At 32.9% G+C, this 18,889-nt stretch overlaps 1 protein-coding gene and 1 pseudogene across 2 annotated transcripts; one reads left to right on the forward strand and one right to left on the reverse strand.

The window, feature by feature from the left end:
* The first annotated feature begins 2,224 nt into the window (after positions 1-2,224).
* On the forward strand, positions 2,225-6,704 carry LOC122589602 (probable beta-D-xylosidase 6). Of its 2 annotated transcripts, none has more exons than XM_043761911.1 (6): positions 2,225-3,025; positions 4,232-4,398; positions 4,492-4,589; positions 4,667-5,017; positions 5,207-5,623; positions 6,017-6,704. In XM_043761911.1, exons 1-6 carry the CDS (start codon positions 2,264-2,266, stop codon positions 6,619-6,621), a joined length of 2,400 nt encoding a protein of 799 aa, XP_043617846.1. In that variant the 5' UTR covers positions 2,225-2,263; the 3' UTR covers positions 6,622-6,704. The 2 variants fall into 2 exon arrangements, with proteins under 2 accessions (XP_043617846.1, XP_043617847.1); XM_043761912.1 differs by having other exon boundaries at positions 6,006-6,120.
* Positions 6,705-13,901: 7,197 nt separating this feature from the next.
* Positions 13,902-18,889, reverse strand: LOC122588168 (annotated as a pseudogene).

Raw genomic sequence — 18,889 nt, forward strand, 5'->3', positions numbered from 1 at the left:
GAATTTGATGAAAAAGAATTTGGATTTTCTACTTATCATGTGATATTATATATTAGAAGTTTTAAATTCCATCCTAACTGTGGTGTAATTCGAAAGCTTTTAATTATTTCATACTATAGTTATTATTGACATATCACATATATTTTCATCAAGGTTCATTGATGTTGGTTTTGGTGAATTGGTGAATTGATATTTTATAAATGTAAAAAAGCTTTGTCCATCTAATCTTTTTATATCTCGAAAGAAAAAACAAAAAGTGTCGAAATATGGAGAAATCTTTACCTCAAAGTTTAAAAGACTGAAAAGTTTGCAGATAGACAGCAGATATATATCTTTGCTTTAGTATTTCATAGATACAGCAGTTGATAAAAGTGGGATCTTCGAAAGGCTCGTGGATTTTAGCCCTTCGTTCGATATAAGACAAATTATTATTTTGCCTTCTATTTTGATATTATGTAAAATGATAAATATGGCATTTACTAATGTAAATGTTTGGTCAAAAATAAAATAAGCATAAGTTGATTCATATCACTTAAGTATCTTCTAAGTTACATATTAGATATTAGATTAGATTTAATTTACTGAAAATCCTTTTAAATATATTAACTAGCTAATAACCCGGGTTCAACCCGAGCTTATTAATAAAAGTTTTGTAATATTAAATTACGTTGATTTCTAAGAACTATGAGATAGTTCAACCATACTCATAATCTCGAAATAGTATACCTTAAATTTCGAATATAAGAAAATGGTAGACGGCAGTGGTGGGGAAGACGGTCTAGTGGTGTCGGTGATGGTACTATTGGTGGTGGTGGCGGTGCCAAGTGGTGTAGGTTGATGTAATTGTGATAGTGGAAATTTTTTAGAAGATAAAGACTTAAAGTGTTGATTATTAAAATAAAGATTTAGAGCATAAATTAATTCATTAAGGGTAAATTTGGTATTTTATAAAAACTTTTTCCATCGTGGGTGTTTATTAAGAGCACTTTAGTAATTCCGTGTGTAACTATCTCTAAAAATGGAGGGTGTGATAATATTTTTAAATGAGTATAGATATAATTAGTCTATTAACCTGCATAATATGTAGATAATTTATAAATCTATCATGATAAAATTATTTAAATGATGAAAATTTAAAAGACCATGTATAAATTGTTAGAGTTTTTAAAAGAACATAAGAACTTAATTTTTTTTTATAAACAATGATATCATAAATAACAAAAATAAAAATGAAATAAACTTAAAGAAGGAAAGTTTAGTATCATAAGTAAATTAAACAAAAAAAAATCTGAAAAAAATAAATTTAATAATTACATTTTAATTTACATTGGGCTTACGTTAGAAAAAGACATAAATTATAAATCAGTTAGAAAATAATTTAAACTTTAAATATAATGATGTCATAAATCAAAAAGGTAAAAAAGATAACTTGATTTAGATAAGTGTAATAGTGACAAGTAAGCATTATTTAAAAAATAATGATGTTATAAAAATCTTATTTTATTTATATAAGAGATATTAATGCAAAACTATACGGATAAATCAAACTACATTTTAGTTCTATACATACCCACGTTTTTGGTGTAAAAATGTTTACTCATAATTTATTGAATTTATAGTAATATTTTAGATATACTCATATAAATTATTATTTAACTTTTAACAATTTTCGTCTTAAGTCAAATAGTATACTTAATATAGTATTGTAAATAATAAAAATTGTTTGAACACATGTTGTATTCAGTTTAAAAAAATATAGTTTAACCTAACAAATCAACTTAATAATTAAATTAAAATTTTCATCATATGACAAGTCATAAGTATATTTCACTTATTTTATCTTTCAATTTCTTTTTTATGATATCAAATCATATTGTTATGTAGATTATTAAATTGAGTTATCAATTTTCTTTAATTTAATATGACGTTACGATTGGAATGACTTTGACTAGTCTTGATGTCTGAGAGTGGTTGGTTATTTTACATAACTATGATCAATTTTCTTAATCATAACTTTAAAACTATGATTAATCTAAAGCAAAGTGTTACATACAAGTTTGATCATTATTTTAGATACATAGGTTATATTTAATAGTACCGTACAAGTTTAGTAATGATAATCATAATACAGTATCATTTTAATATTGAAAACGACAACATAAGAGTCAATATAAGTCATGACTACAACTTTATCCACTTATAAAAGTATAAAACCACCATATAACTCATTGACTCTCTTAAAACCACCACTTAACCTCCTCCGATGTCCTCCTCCACCACCGTCACCACCACCGTAATTCTACTAATCTTTCTAATAATAGCCATATCCGACATCCCAAAATATGTATCAAAACCACCAGTACCAAAATACTCATGTCAACCACCCCACCACGACTCCTATGCATTTTGCAACACATCCTTACCAATACCCATCAGAGCCCAATCCCTCTTATCTCTCCTAACACTTTCAGACAAGATCAAACGTTTGTCCAACAACGACACAGGTATCCCAAACCTAGGAATCCCATCCTACGAATGGTGGTCGGAATCTCTTCATGGTATAGCCTCAAATGGGCCAGGTGTCACTTTTCAAAATGGGCCCATAAAAAGTGCAACTGGGTTCCCACAAGTAATCTTAACAACATCTTCTTTTAACAAAACATTATGGTTTTTAATAGCTAAGGCTATTGCTGTTGAAGCTAGAGCAATGTATAATGTTGGTCAAGCTGGGTTGACTTTTTGGGCTCCTACTATTAATGTTTTTAGAGATCCTAGATGGGGCAGGGGGCAAGAGACCCCAGGGGAGGACCCCGGTGTGGTTTCGAGTTATTCGGTTGAGTATGTTAAGGGGTTTCAAGGAGAGAATTTGAAAAGGGATGATGATGAAGATTATAGTAGTAGTAAAAGGAGAGTGTTGAGTGATGGTGAGGATGATGAGTTGATGGTTTCGGCTTGTTGTAAGCATTTTACTGCTTATGATTTGGAGAAATGGGGAAAGTATGCTAGATATAACTTTAATGCTATTGTAAGTACATTTCTTTTTTTCTATATATTTTTCAATTAAACTAGTTAGTAAGTATATCTGTTTTTAGAGGTTTTATGCGTGTTTGAGATTGCGTTTTGAAAATTGATTTTGCTTTAGAAAAGGAACTCGTGAAAAAGCATAGAAGCGTGCATAATTACACTTTTTTCTGATTATTTGCGTGTTTTCCACACACAACCCCAAACACTCCTTTAGTATGTTTAAGGTTGCAACATTTCCATGATGTTGATATAATTAGTTGGTTAAAGACTTAAAGTATGATAAATATAGCTTTTCCATGTTTATGACTGAATAGGCTTATTTGTGTTGTAATCACTTTTCCGGAAATAACTTCCACCAGACAAGAAAACAGGCCTATTTTGTATTGAATACGATACTTGAAAAGTAGATTTATCGTGATTAGAGGTAAGGGAGACTTAAGTATTAATGTCTATCTTTTTAGAAGCCGGTGATTGTTTGAGACTAATGAAAGCAATAAGGTTTACATTGTATCTTGGTTTCATCTTACAAGAATGATAACCGATAAAAATATAGCCTGCCTTATATGCAAAAAATAGTAAAATTTCAAGTAGATTATGCTTTTGGAGGTCAAAATTACCCTTTTTGGTTGAAACAATGTATACAAATGAATCTATTGTATAAGGGTAACCCCTTTGGAGTCACGCCATTCTGCCCCTTGCCGGGGTAAGAGAATTGGGGATGGGATTTTAATCTCAAATTTCTGGGGCTATGCTGCCATCATGGAGACAAATCAGCTATAGTACATTCCTTTTATTCCACAACATTCTTTATAAGTTAGTCTTTTGAAGCGGCTCCTAAAACAGCTTTTGTTAGCAAGTCTGATCATATGACAAGCGGTACTCAAACCTCACTGAGCTTAAGCCGAGTATAACCCTGCTTGATTGCTTGAGAAGCTGAGATAAACCAAGCTTATCCGAATCATATTGCTGTTACTTTCTTGGAAAATCATCTATTCATTTTGTATTTACTTATTAGTTTATTGATTTTTGTTCAGTTTCATATGCATGCAATCAACATACTAGAAGATATATTGTTAAATCAAGAGTCTTAATCTTTACGATGTTGCTCTGAATGTACAAATTTGAAATAAGTTTAAATGTACAACTGTCCATTGATGTGAAAGAGTTCTTACAGAGGGCTGAAACTCAAAGTTGGTTATATATTCAGGTAACTGAGCAGGATATGCAGGACACATATCAGCCACCTTTTAAAAGTTGTATCCAACAAGGCAGAGCAAGCTGCTTAATGTGTTCATATAATGCTGTAAATGGAATCCCTGCTTGTGCCGACAAGAATCTCTTACAAAAAGCTCGAACCGAATGGGGTTTTAAAGGGTTCAAACTTTACTAAACAGTTCATCAAGTTTCATACTTTTGAATATATTCACTATAAACGCTAATAAATTAAATTTGGTTAAATCACTACAGATATATCACTTCCGACTGTGATGCTGTGGCTACCATATATGAGTACCAAAACTACACCAAAAGTCCCGAGGATGCTGTAGCCATTGCTCTCAAAGCAGGTTATTAACTGCTTTTCCTCTCATATTTTGTTAGTATTTACAAATGTTGATTATTGATTGTTGAAAACGTTGTTTAGGAACGGATATTAACTGTGGAACATACATGCTGAGACACACTCAATCTGCAGTTGATATGGGGAAGGTAGAAGAGAAAGACATAGACAAAGCTCTTTTTAATTTGTTTACGGTTCAATTTCGTTTAGGACTATTTGATGGGAACCCGTCAAATGGAAAGTTTGGAAAATTTGGGCCTCAAGACGTTTGCACTACAGATCACAAGAATCTGGCATTGGAAGCAGCGAGACAAGGCATGGTGCTTTTGAAGAACGATAACAAGTTTTTACCTTTGCGAAAGAATGCTGTTTCATCTTTGGCTGTAATTGGTCCAATGGCAAACACTACTGCTGATTTGGGTGGAGGATACACAGGTCTAAAGCTCTCTAACTTGATTAACTGGACTCTAATTGATCAAAAAATTAGAATTTTAATCATGTTTCGTCTATGAATACTTTGTATGCATTTTAAAACAAAAGATTGGCTGACTTAGTCATCTACGGCTGTTGATACTTTAAATGACGACAGTTGATATCAATTTGAAGTCTTTTTGAATCTTGTAGGTGTTCCGTGCAGTCCAACTAGCATAGTTGAAGGTCTCAAAAAATATGTAAAAATAACAAATTATGCAAGTGGTTGTCACAACGTAAATTGTACTTCAAAGGCTGGATTTGCTGAAGCAGCTTCTATCTCAAAAGAAGCTGATTATGTTATTCTGGTTGCGGGTATTGATTTGACTCAGGAAACTGAAGATCTTGACAGGTTAAGTCTTCTTTTACCAGGACATCAGATGGCTCTGATTTCTACGGTTGCTGCTGCAAGTAAAAAACCCATAGTTTTAGTTCTGACAGGCGGTGGGCCCCTTGACATATCATTTGCTCAACGGGACCCACGAATCGCAAGTATAATCTGGGTTGGTTACCCTGGAGAGGCTGGTGGCAGAGCACTTGCAGAAGTCATATTTGGAGATTACAATCCAGGTAAATTCTCACAATATGTTTACCACTCGGATGTTTCAGTTATTAGACGAAAATCCATATATATATCAACTCCAAATATATTTCAGAAAACTATATTAAGTTTGTGTCAAATATGTCAACTCTGACTCCTGGTATAGAGTGCTTAGTCTTTTTAACTATCTTATTTTGTTCTGTTTTCTGTTGTAAACAAGCCACTGTTCTTGTAGATGTAAAAAGAAGACACAGGTGTTACCAGAAGCCCAGAATGAGCTACTTAGATGAATTAGGAGGAAACATATATGCAATAGAAAAACCATGATCCTTAATGTTTTTATTTGACATTCTTCATTATTACCAAGTTCTCCAAAAGTAATCATTTCCTTGTAACAGATGTATAATTTAGCTGTGATGCAGGTGGGAAGCTGCCAGTGACTTGGTATCCAGAATCTTTCACAAGAGTGCCAATGAACAACATGAACATGAGATCCGATCCTTCTAATGGTTATCCAGGCAGAACATATCGCTTCTACACTGGTGACACGGTTTACAAATTTGGGCATGGCCTAAGTTATGCAAATTACTCCTACAATATCCTCTCTGCGCCCAACAAACTTCAAGTTTCAGGATCTTTGAAAACCAAATTTAAGAACATATTACAGCAAAGAGGAGATTTATCAAACAACTATCTTTATGTTGATGAACTCCAAGAATCAGAACTATGTGATTCTTTGAAATTCCCTATGGAAATTTCCATCACAAACAACAGCCCTTATGATGGTAGCACAGTCCTGATGCTGTTTGCCAGGGTCCCGGGATCTTTCGAAGGTGCACCATTGAAACAACTTGTGGAATTTGAACGTGTACATACCGTTTCATATAAGGATACTAAAACAAACATTGTAATTGATTCATGTAAGCATCTTAGTATCGCCAATGAGTTTGGAAAAACAATATTGCCTTTAGGTGATCATTCGTTGTTTCTAGATGACGTTGAGCGTATCGTTTCCATTGTTATGTGATTACGTGTAAAGTATATACCACAGCGCATTGCTGTAGTAAATCAATATAGTTTGTGCTAAAGAATAAGCTACTTTTTGATGCATTTTTTTGTTGGTGATAACTGATAAGTATTTTAGTGACAATATCTCAACAAGGTAAGTGTAATGTGTTGCAGTCCTTCACCGATTACCTTATTGGCTGGACACCCGGACTTTTGTCCAAGAGGTCACAGGTTCGATACTCTAGGCCTGTGACAATCACAGGCCTAGAGTATCGAACCTGTAATCGTGGAGCTTTTACCGGGTGGTAGGTCCACGGTATCCAGTCCGGATACCCGTGATCCGGCCCTTGTTGTTCTAAAAAAAAAGTGTAATGTGTTGCAATAGCATTGAAAAAGATTGCAGATCTTAAAGACTTGAAAGAAAAACTGTCTGAACTAGGTGTTTCAGAAGTTATTTTACAAGTCTTCCAAAAATCTACTCGTACATATTTAAAAAACCATTGTGTTGGGCTGGTCACAGATTCACAACTTACAAGTCTTATAATATCACTCGTCACATTTTATGTTGGAGTCGATGTTTAGAAAACATTTAAAGGTTGACTTCAATCTATTATTTTCCCAATAAAATTTTGTATTACGAGTAGTATATTTTGAATTCTGAAATACTAAAAGAGAGCAAGAGACCATCATGTAAGCACATGCTAAGCAGAGAGAGGCAATTAACAAGCCTCCATCCCTGTTAGGCCCAGAATGATTGGCCCATTCTTAAATGGCCATCATCTTTTTTTAATTGGGATGCTTTACTAATAGTTTAATTAATAGCTAACTAAAAGGTACCCCATAAAGGCACAAAACCAACCATCAATACTTGGAATAGTATATGGTGAAAGTTTAAGACTGAAAATTTTTGGATCGAATCTTAGTGAACAAAATGCTTCTAGAAATGGAGACACATGTTTTTTAGTATGGGTTTCCTCTAAAATTGAAGTTGGATGTATGAAGAGGCATGCCGTTGAACCAAATTTGCCGTTAAAAAAAAAAAATTTACCCACAAAATGACATTCTCCATATAACGTGTAAAAACCCGTTGTTTGTAACAAGACAATATTTGTGACTTTCATAATTAAAATTAATAGATATAAATTAAACGAATGTAACTTTTTTAACGTTCGAATGGTTAAAGCATATTCGTTCCACTTATCGGCCCATACGTCTTTCGGGTGGGATGCCACTCGAAATTTCAGGGAACTACGAAAGGAAGAACCTCCTATCAATCTGTCAAACGACATGACGATTAATAGGAGTAAACATTGCCCTATCAGGATTTGAAACTGGGTCTCCCCAATAAGAGGACTGGATATCATGGAGGTTTTACCTCAATGATAACAAAAATTCAGATTTAAGTTGCAAGGATAAAAAATTCATTTCACATATTAATTATATTATCTTTTCACAAAAAGTTCATAAACAAATAATTTTAACATGTTTAAATATCAAATGTCATTAATTATATACAAATATAATTATAGTAAGTCCCAAAAAAATATTTTGTATAATACATATGAAAGGAACTTAGTGATATTCATACAACGGAATTTAGCCATCTACAACAAATGTACAAATTGTAATGCACATAATACAACTGAATAATGCAGATTTTGTTGTAAATGTCTAATTTTTGTTGTAGGAATTCAATTTTTATAGTTAATTAAAAAAAGGTCATACAGTTAGAAGTAGAACAAAGCAAAGTCCGAAAAAGCAATGATGGAAAGGGTCAAAAGTGTTCTCAAGTGCTTAGCTGATAGCCGAGAATGGATAGTTCTGCTTCCAATTTTTTTTACCTTATATAAATATCAAATATCATTTATATTCCCTTGTAAAGTAAAAGGTCTTTTTTATTTTAAGTAATTCTATCTTTGAACTAATAGAATTGTCTTTGACTTTTTATGTTTAGCCCTTCATAAATTAATTTACACTCTAAACCTTTATTTTAATAATTAACACTTTAAGTCCTTATCTTCTAAAAACTTTCAGTATCACAATTATATCAACCTACACCACTTGACATCATCACCACCACCAATAGTACCATCACTGACACCACTAGACCGGCGCGGGTACCATGCTCGTTAGTATAAACAAACATATAATAATCTCTAAAAAAATGTTTTGTATAATTAATGATAAAAATCTAACAATTATTTTGAGCTTAAGATTGTCAATTTTCAAACTAAAGTGGTGCTCAACCAAAAACAAATAATTTCACAAGCCTAACTAGATTTAAATTGCAACATCTTTGGTTTAAAAAATAAAAAATAAAAATAAAAATGATTTGGTACTTTATCCAACATCAATATCAATATATATAAATATATATATTTTTAAGGAAAACAAAATCCAATTAATTTTTTACAGACTCATGATTTATCAATGAAAATCAAAAAAAAAAAAAACCCACTTTATTATTATTGGACAAGATCATTTGTTAGTTTATAATATTTATTTGTAAATATTTTGTAAACATAACATTTCTTGGTAATATATGATGTCCATGGATTATATATTAACTTTATCAAATATTAAAATATTAATATCACATATAATAATTAAGTCGCGATGTTTAAATATTTATTTTATCTATATCTATGCTATATTATAAAGCATATTTTCTCTAAATTTTCAACATTGAACTTAAATTTTCAATATTAATTTTAAGTATTTTTTCAAAATGTTCATCTCATCTATTCTATATTTACCTAAAATAACTATAATACCCATTCTCTATCATGAAATCTCAACCAATCATTTTTTTTCCTCTCATCCATAAATCATTTTGTCTTTCTAGTTCATTCAAAATATTTTTATCTCAAAAACCATACATTGATCAATTATAAAATTATATGGGTGTTCTTAAAATTTCATGCTCTTTCATTAGAGTGACCATTCGATATACTTTCGATGAATTTATAAATCCGATGGCGGAGCCCGTACGGCTAAGGGCGTAGCCCGTCAGGTAAATCACTCCATCACCGCCATCGCCGCCGCCTCCATTATATCACCACCCCGTCATCGATCACCTCCATCATCGTCGTAACGCGCGGTACTGTTCTCGTTACATAAAACATATAATAATATAATACTCTTATAATGTACATTGACAATATCTATTTTATAGTACTTCATGTATTGAGAACCTTTAATAAATAAATAAAAAAACATCTTCACCGATTTTTAATAAAAAATAAATTTAAATATAAAAAAGAAAAAGGAAAAGAAAGGATATTGTAAAGTCAAAATTGGTCAAGAAGGCGCATGCCAGATAATTCTTGTAGGGCAATATGGCCCCACACAAATCCAACCCGTGTGGACCCCTACCACGTTATTTTACGTTACATTTACAGATCATAATAATCAACGCCCAAGATCATCTCACATAATAATCGATACATATATACACCAAAAAATATACTATATGTACAACACAAACATGCAAAACACTCACAAACCCTAAAACCCCCCTCATTATTCATCAAATTCAATGGCGGAAAAAGTGAAATTGATGTGCAGTTACGGCGGCAAAATCACCCACCGTCCAAATGATCGGAAACTCTTCACGTACATCGGCGGTCACACCAAAATCCTCACGGTCGATCGCACTATCACTTTCACACACTTAATTTCAAAATTGAATAATTTATGTGAATTCAACAACTATTCCGATATCCGATTGAAATATAAGCTTCCAGGACAAGATCTAGATACTTTGATTTCAGTTTTTGATGACGATGACGTCGAAAATATGTTTTATGAATACGATCTTCTCCGTCAAGGTTCCGGTACTCCGCCGAGGCTACGTGTTTTTATTTTTTTTCCGACGACGGTTACGACTCCGGTGACGGCGAGGTCAGTCAATCCGGATTTTTTGTTCGGATTTGATAAGGAATATACCATTGTTTCGCCGCAGGAGAATGTTGTTCAGGTGCCGGAAGTTCAGGCGGAGTTTTCGGAAAACGGTTTGGTGACACGTGGCAGTTATGGTTACACGGCGCCGGTTTTGTACGGAGGTGGTGGAATGGTTACAAGTGGATATTTCCAGGCTGGAAGTGTTGGTGGTAGTTACCGGGAACAGCCGGTGGTTTATGGAATGATGCCAGGTGGGAACCGGGAACAGTCGGTGGTTTATAACTATATTCCGGTTATGCCCTCAGTAGTTCAGGAACAATTACAACAGAATATTCCAATGAGTGGGAGTCCGTTAAGCTATGATGGAATGAAGAATGAATTGCAGTATTCAACGGCAATGATGAGTGCCACGTCACATCATGAGTCTAATAAAGTTGTTGAGAATTAAAAAAGAGGGTATAATGGTTTTTCCTTTTCTTTTTTCATTTTAATATTTGTTGATATATTCATTTTGGTTATATGGATATTGGTTATGTTTAAAGTTTCGGGAATTATGTTTTTGGTGGTCGAATTTAGGTTTATTTTTTTTGGGGGGTTTTGGAATATAGGAAAAGAGCCCTAATGATTTTGATAATTGGTTGATATTGGAAATTTGAAGTTAGTTTAGATGATTTTAGTCAAAGATATTATTGTTCTGTTTAAAGTTGTTTAGATAATCTTGGTGAAGTTATGAAAGAACAAGTTTATGGTTTAGGGAGGGGTTGATGATAGTTTTCAAATAAATTTGATATTATAGTTTGCTATTTAAGCAATGATTTACCTTTTTATACACGAGAGATAGTGCCCGCGCGTTGCAGTGGTAAGATGGTGGGGTGGTAGGTAATAGGAGGTGATAAGGCATAGAGTGAGATAGCTAAATTCCTTAGTCGTACGCCCTCGAATTTGAAAATTCGTCGAAAGTATATCGAATGACATCTCTAATGAAAGAGTACGAAATTTTAAAAACATCCACACAATTTTTATAATTTATCGATATACGGTTTTTGAGATAAAAGATCTTGAATAAATTAGAGGAATAAAATGATTTATGGAGAAAAGAGAAAAAATGAGTGATTGAAATTTGAGAAGAGGGAGAAAAATGAGTAATTAAGATTTAAGGGTATTATAGGTATATTATGTAGAGATGTTTAAGTTAATGAATAAAAAAAAGGGACAATTTAGGTACTTCAATTCATTTTTTGAGAATTTCAAAAAAAGATCCTTTATAATATAGTATTAGATAACACAATTGATCATTCCATTGTTAAAAAAGGTAATATAGTAAACTGGATATTCTTAAATATTTAAAATATAAGAATATCATATTCATACATGTATTATAAGATAAATAGTGACACCTCCTAAATAATGGTATTTTTTTTTAAGCTTAATTTGTTTGTAGTTTAATGACATTTTACACTTGTAACAATTACTTTGTAAAATATCTTTGAAACACAAAAACTATAAGTTACAAGCTTTAAAAAGAACTACGAGAGTACGAGTACATAGTAAGGGTTGTGAAGGCGTAGACGCTTACAAAGTCCGATTGATTCTCTGATTGGTCTCAGTGATATTTGATATGTGTAATTCATGTAATATTCCACGTTGTTGCAAATAAAAGGCTCTAAATACTTTGGAACGGTATGAAGACCTTTCAAGTTCGACATACTCACATACGATTGAGAATCGAACGAAATATGTCACACTTTCAACTTTGGAAGATATTGATAGCTTGCGACACCCCTATTTTAGTTTTTAACCACTATTGTGTACAGCTGAGTGAAAACTGGTAATCAATTTGTTTACGTGCCAGTTCATTTCATTGTTTGTGGTATGGGAAGCAATTAAGCTTGAGTTGCTAGTCGCTAAGGACGGAACTTTTAAGGGGCAAAAGGGGGTTCTAGTCCCTCCATAAAAGCTTATTTTTAATACTAATTTTCTTATTTATCCTTCAAAATTAATTTTCATAATACATATTAGTCTCTTTCACAAAGCTAAATTTTATGTTTCATTGAATTTCGTCCCTCCATAATCAGTGTTCAAGTTCCGCCACTACTAGTCGCGGCTCACAAACTAGCTTGGCACATGGTGGTTATGGTTTTTAACTGAAAGCAAACCAGCCTAAAATGAACTGAGTGTTCGGGGGCTAGACTATGGTTCTTGGTTTTGGAATTTTCAAATTTTCAAGTGTTTAAGTTTATCAAATTTAAAGTTTGTCATTAGTTTAAATCTATTGCATTTCCAGTTTGGGATCATTGCAATTTGCAAGTCCCATTTGTATCTTAAAATCAAACAAAGATTAATTGTAATAGTCAGTTTTTTTTAAATAGATGATAAAAAAAGGAGAGAGAAACTACAAATGTAAATATTTATATCAGTCTAATATTTTAACAATAGTAACTATAAATCCTTTTAACAAAAAAATAAAAAAGAAGAAAAAAACACTAAACGATAAATTTAATAAGTATGAACTATGAAGTATGATTAAAAAGGTCATTGTGTTGCTATATAAGTTTGTTAGTCAAAAAGTATGCAAAAAAAAGTAAACAATATCTCATCAATTCGGAATTTGTTATTGAATTTGTTATTAAGTTTCTTTTTTTGCGTTCTAGACACTGGAATAAACATGATGCATGAGTGACGAGGGCCAAAATTTTGTGTCCATAACATGTTTATGTAGTAGTCTAAATTCTAAAAAACAACCATGATAATATATACTCTTATGGCAGTCAAATTTCAGCTTAGACCACCACATCAGTCAAAGGATTTGTATGGTTTACGTGAGATCAAGATACTTTCAAGTTGAAGTAACTTAAGAGTACAAGTTAAAGGATTTTTAGCCCTTGAATTAAAATTACGAATCAAACTTCAAACTTGATCGTTAAATTTTGACTATTGATTTTAATTTATATAAATCGGAGAATCTTAAGATGATATTTATCTATTTATGCGAGACATTTTGTAAAAACCTCCCGAATTTAAGAATAACCGGCAGATATTTGTTTTACATTTACTGATATCTACGTGAATAGAAAAGGTAAAATAGATAAGGTTTCATCTATTCATATTACTTAAGATTACTTCTTAAGTATAAGACATATCAATTTGACTTGAATATACACGGCTTTTGAACCTTTCCACCACCTCCAAGATTGTGGCTAGATGGATTCGAACATCGGACTTTATGTAGAATGATACAGGATGATAACACTAGGCATTATCCTAAGATTCCATTAGAAAAGAATGGAAAAAAAATATCGAGAGAAGATAAACATCCATATTTGACAATCAGTTAACTGCAGCTGGTATGAGATATTAACACCTAGATGATAAAGATATTTTTATTCACACAACCAATTCCGAAACAAATCAATACGCTCTATACTACTAGTCTAAAGCATACTATATATCGATACAACACTTCTACGGTCAATGGTAAAGAAGATATGCATGTATCTTTATACGAATTTGTACAAATAACCCCTTCGGCATCCTCTATCAAACACACAAATTTCATATTTTCAAATTACTGAATGCTTAACAGTTTAAGATCTCGGTTTTCTAAAGAAAAAGAAAGTAAAATGAAAAGTCAAGAGCTTTATCTGTATGAATTCCCATCCATTTTAGATGTATAACTGTACATTCCACGTCCCTTCTATTTTGTACAATTGTTGCAAGGAAGCCCATCATATTCTTCCTTTGTGAAAGTGCTTAGATGCGATAAAAGCCGAGATTATTCCAGGCAACGCAAGCCATTCTTCTTGCACCTGTTAATATATATGTAAAAAAAAACTTCGAACATGCTAACAAGTGTAGGAGGTGAAAAACGATCAAAAACATATAACTGTAGGTACCGTCAAAATTCCAGATTTGAGATCAAGCAATGCTGGTGCTTTCCCATGGGTGTTCACTAGAAAACTCAACTGCTGTCATGAAATGATGTTCGTTTGTTTGCTTAACGTGGTACTTTAGCTCATAATCAAGCTTTCTACCATCAATTAGTTTGACCTTGTATCATGACAAACATTCATTAGCTATATGTCAAAAAAGATAAACACGTAGCAATAAATTTCTGTAAAAAAAAGAGATGCTTACCATCCGTGGGCCAGTGAGTAGGAGACCGGATTCTTTCTCCTCACTATTTTGAAACTTAAGCGACCATAAAGAACCCAACAGAGACCACTCATTCTCAAGAAGTTGACCAAGAACAAGTATTTCTGTTCTCGTGAACCCAAATATATCCTTCGTTAATGATTCGTTTGTTATATCTTTTGTTCTTTTCAAGACCCTGTCTCAACTCAGAAAAAAAATAAGTTTCCAAAAACAAGTTAAGAGGTTGAAATTAAAAAGATACCCAAATGGGGAAACAGGTTCAATGAGGCAAATAGTTTGAGAGTCGCTACAATTTGATTTTTAATACAAAGCTCTAAAATCATTTTTGTTAGAAGTATTGGAATTATTATTCTTCTAAATTGATTTGTATTATGAATTACATATCAACTACTTGAAAAAATTTAACAATAAAAAAGAGGTGTGTTTGTCGGTCAACCCAATCCCAGCTGTTTTGACCTAAAAATGACAAGTTTGAACCCATTACCCAAAGTTTCCAACACATTAAGCTTGCTACTTTTATTTAACTTTTCAGAACATATGACTATAAAAAGAATGAAGAAAAAAGTAGAATTACCTCATTTGAAGTCTAATGATCTCATCACCAGTTACAGTCCAACCATTTTTCCAAATCCAACATTGACACTGAGCTAGGCACCAAATCCAACCATTTTTCCACCGAGAGTTTAATGACAAGGCCAAAAAATTCTTCCATGAAAATAAAACAAGAGCCCAGAGTTTTAGCCTTTGCTGATCATCGCGTGTTGGAATCAGGTTGAGAGACAAGTTCAAAGAACAGATATCCAGTAGGTTGACACTGAAAAGTAGCAACCTGTTTCTGGCCATGCTCAGACTGGATAGTGAGATTCCTCTTCACATTGAGAATTCCATCAGGCTGTGCTTTACTAAACACAATACTGACTTAGTGACTTTCCCTTGAGTTTTTAATTTCTAAAAACTCTAAAAGGACCTGAAGCAAAAATCAACAAAGTTTAGTCTGACTCGACTTCTTAGAATGCATGGCATATAACATAGATAACTCAAATTGGATTCAACTTTTTATTTAAAACCAAGAAAGGGAACTTTGGTCCATACGGGGAAAGCTGTCAACTTGGTCAATTTGTGATTTTTTCTGGTTTGTTTGGGCAAACCAACATATATCCAAACGGGTTAGAAGTAAAAATACTAAGTGTTTAAGAATCTACAAATAAGGCCGGGATTGAGTTGTGTTGACTCATTAGTCATTAATGCTGTCATGTTGATATTCTTTTAGCGTTATCAATGACTGAACACTGAAGTTTAATGTATGATTAAATAAATATATATATATAATACCAAAATGATATATGATTCTATATAAAACAAACCATGCATGAGACTATGAGAGGTTGCAAGCATCAATAGTTTTGACCCATCTACACCATTTTGTAATTAGTTCTATTATTTTGACATTACAATCAGCATTTTACCAATAAACAATAAAAAACTGCACTTACTATGTCAAATTATGAAATTTGGAAAAAAAAGAAAGAATTAGCGGGTCCCTACCCAACCTGACCAATACAAGTTTAACTAATAATCCTTATGACCTGTTACCCAACCCGTCCAATTTGCCAGATTTAAATAAACTTAATAAAGCAATGAACGATATAAAATTACCTCAAAATAACTTATTTTAAGACTGTCAATCAACCTCTCAAACCCATTAGTTGAATCAGTTGCATTGGTGGCAATGTCTGGTATACAAGGAATGGTAGTGACAGGAGATGGTGCCCTGCCTCTATACATTACCCCAGCTCTCCAATACCTTGAACCAAATGTTTCCTCCAATTGCTTGGTAGTTTCAGAAAATCCTGTGTCCAGCTTCTGACCTTTTCCTCTGTCTTGATCCATGTCATCATGTTCTAGAATCTTTCCATGTAATTCTACTAGGTCTTTGCAGTAGAAAGCAGGATGTAACTGGTGAATATGCCAAATCAAGTCAACGTCATACGTCGGAACACAAAAGCGTTTAATAGATCTCTCTCTGTTTCTTCTGATGATATGCAAAAAGCCCTTTATATCTAGTAACAGCTGCTTCAAGAAAGACATCGCTGTTGTAATGCGGTCTGGATACCTTCATTAACAGACAAGGAGAAGAGTAAATATTCTCCATATAATATACTTGTATGATGAAACTTAGAACATCCATAATAAACAAATGCAAAGAAAGAAACTGAATCAGATTGTCGTGCTTAACCAGTGCCAATGGTTAAGCATGTCATAAATTGATCAGTTCCAGGTTACCTGATAAAAGAATGTACTCTGTCTTTCAATAGCTAAAGTAAAATCATATTTGGAGACGCTTTGAGTTCCATATATAGGGTCTGAAAATTCGCTTGAGAGAGCACGCCCCATGTCAAAGTCATAGGGCTCGTTAGGGTATAGTTTCTTCCAAATTTCTTCAGTTTCCTTTGTTAATATTCCTTGAACGCAAGAGACAACATTACAGTTGTCAAGAATCCTTCCATAAAACTCACAATCAGATTTGTATCTAACCTGGCAAAAACATGACAAACAACACATTTTCAGTCCCCTAAAGGAAATATCATTAAAATAACCAATATCAAAACAAGGAAAATTTGAGTTCATGAACATACTGGATTGAGTCTGTGACAATGCCAAACCCACTCACTATAATAACCAGCGGTCCTTCAGTGACCCGAGACTCGGAATGTTTAGCAAGCAAGGGAAGCCAACAGGCATTGTATCTGAAATTAAGTTTACCAAAATTACGATAATTTTCAAAAGGGAACATCATATAACTCATAAGCAATTGAATATCCTCACTACTAGTACTTCACAATCGAAAAGAAAACAATGCACATAATATATATAATGTCATCTCTGAAGTCTGAATGTCAAATCTCGATGCAAAATAAACATCAAAACTGCATAACTCCTTTCAATGAAGAGATAAACATGTCAAATAACGACTGAAAAGTGCATACTAATAACCATAGAAATATAGAATACAATTATTCATCAACTATTAGTTAACAGAATAACAAATAACTGAATTGTGAACTTACCTATAAATTGCCCAATGCAGGGCCTGGCCATCATAAAGCTAGCGATTTCTGTCTACAGCTGCAAGAAATTGCAGTTGACGCTTAGCAGCAGCCGTAAGATCTACACTTAGTGATATATTCTGTGCAGCATTCCACTCTGATTCCTGCTCCATATCCATTTTATTTCGCATGCATAATAAAACTCCTGTTCCCAAAAAAAAATGGAATCTGATTTTAGGAAGAACATTGGCAATCAAAGCTGACAGATTTTTAGCTCATATAAAAACAGGGCAAAATTCTTCAAAGAAAAGTAAAAAACGAAAGAAAATATTTACATTACTGGAGTCATGTTGTAGCTGCACAATCCAATACGTTGGTGGAACGACACGCATTCCCTACCACTTTACATAGTTGACACGTTAAGGACATATATTTAAGTCTTTTGAGAAATTTAGGGACTCTATTCTTGTAATCTTGCAAAACTGTGGATTTAGGAATTTTGAACCACCCAAATCTTGGTGTGTTCTTTCTTTCCCGTTAATTATGGATATCATTTTTTTTTAACGTCTTTTTGAGGTGCCCGATTTCAACACTGTCTCCATCTTAACTTTCAGGGGAGGCCTAGGAGGGGCAAACCTGGGCACATTTTTCGAAAAGGGCACAAAATTTTGAAATTAATTTAACTAATTCAACGATTCTTCTACTTTTTGAATGATATACTGCTACATTTCAATCCTAGAGTTTTCTCACACATTCAATAGCCTACTTTTATGGCATTACCGATTAAACAAGTTGAAATAACATGGTATTTCCCTAAATTATATACAAAGCTTCCTGTACTAATAACTCAGCAATCCAAAAAACAACGAAAACTCGAATACACAATTGCATGAAGAGTTCAAGAATCCCTACTTACAGCTCAAGCACAAGAAACAAAAACCTTACTCATTCGTCTTTCATTTAATGTAAATAAATGAACCTGATACCTAATAATTGGGTGTATTATTATAATAACTTCAAATTGTTGGACGAAATATATGTAGTAATAATAAAGATAAAAAAAGTGATAAAAAAAATACAAAGAAAATAAGAGGTGAACTTTAACAAGTGAGTAATTAATTACCGCCGGCAGCACCAGCAGCAGCAGAAGAAAGAAGTTAATAGTAGTCGGCAACCAAAATTAAT

This window comes from Erigeron canadensis, chromosome 2, assembly GCF_010389155.1.
Source record: "Erigeron canadensis isolate Cc75 chromosome 2, C_canadensis_v1, whole genome shotgun sequence".
Taxonomy (NCBI): domain Eukaryota; kingdom Viridiplantae; phylum Streptophyta; class Magnoliopsida; order Asterales; family Asteraceae; genus Erigeron; species Erigeron canadensis.

What these genes read in the sequence shown, in the direction of transcription:
- LOC122589602 (XM_043761911.1), top strand. Translation starts at nt 2,264, where the DNA reads ATGTCCTCCTCCACCACCGTCACCACCACCGTAATTCTACTAATCTTT. An exon ending in AGCCATTGCTCTCAAAGCAG is followed by an intron (nt 4,590 to 4,666) that starts GTTATTAACTGC and finishes AACGTTGTTTAG; the next exon opens with GAACGGATATTAACTGTGGA. An exon ending in TTTGGGTGGAGGATACACAG is followed by an intron (nt 5,018 to 5,206) that starts GTCTAAAGCTCT and finishes TGAATCTTGTAG; the next exon opens with GTGTTCCGTGCAGTCCAACT.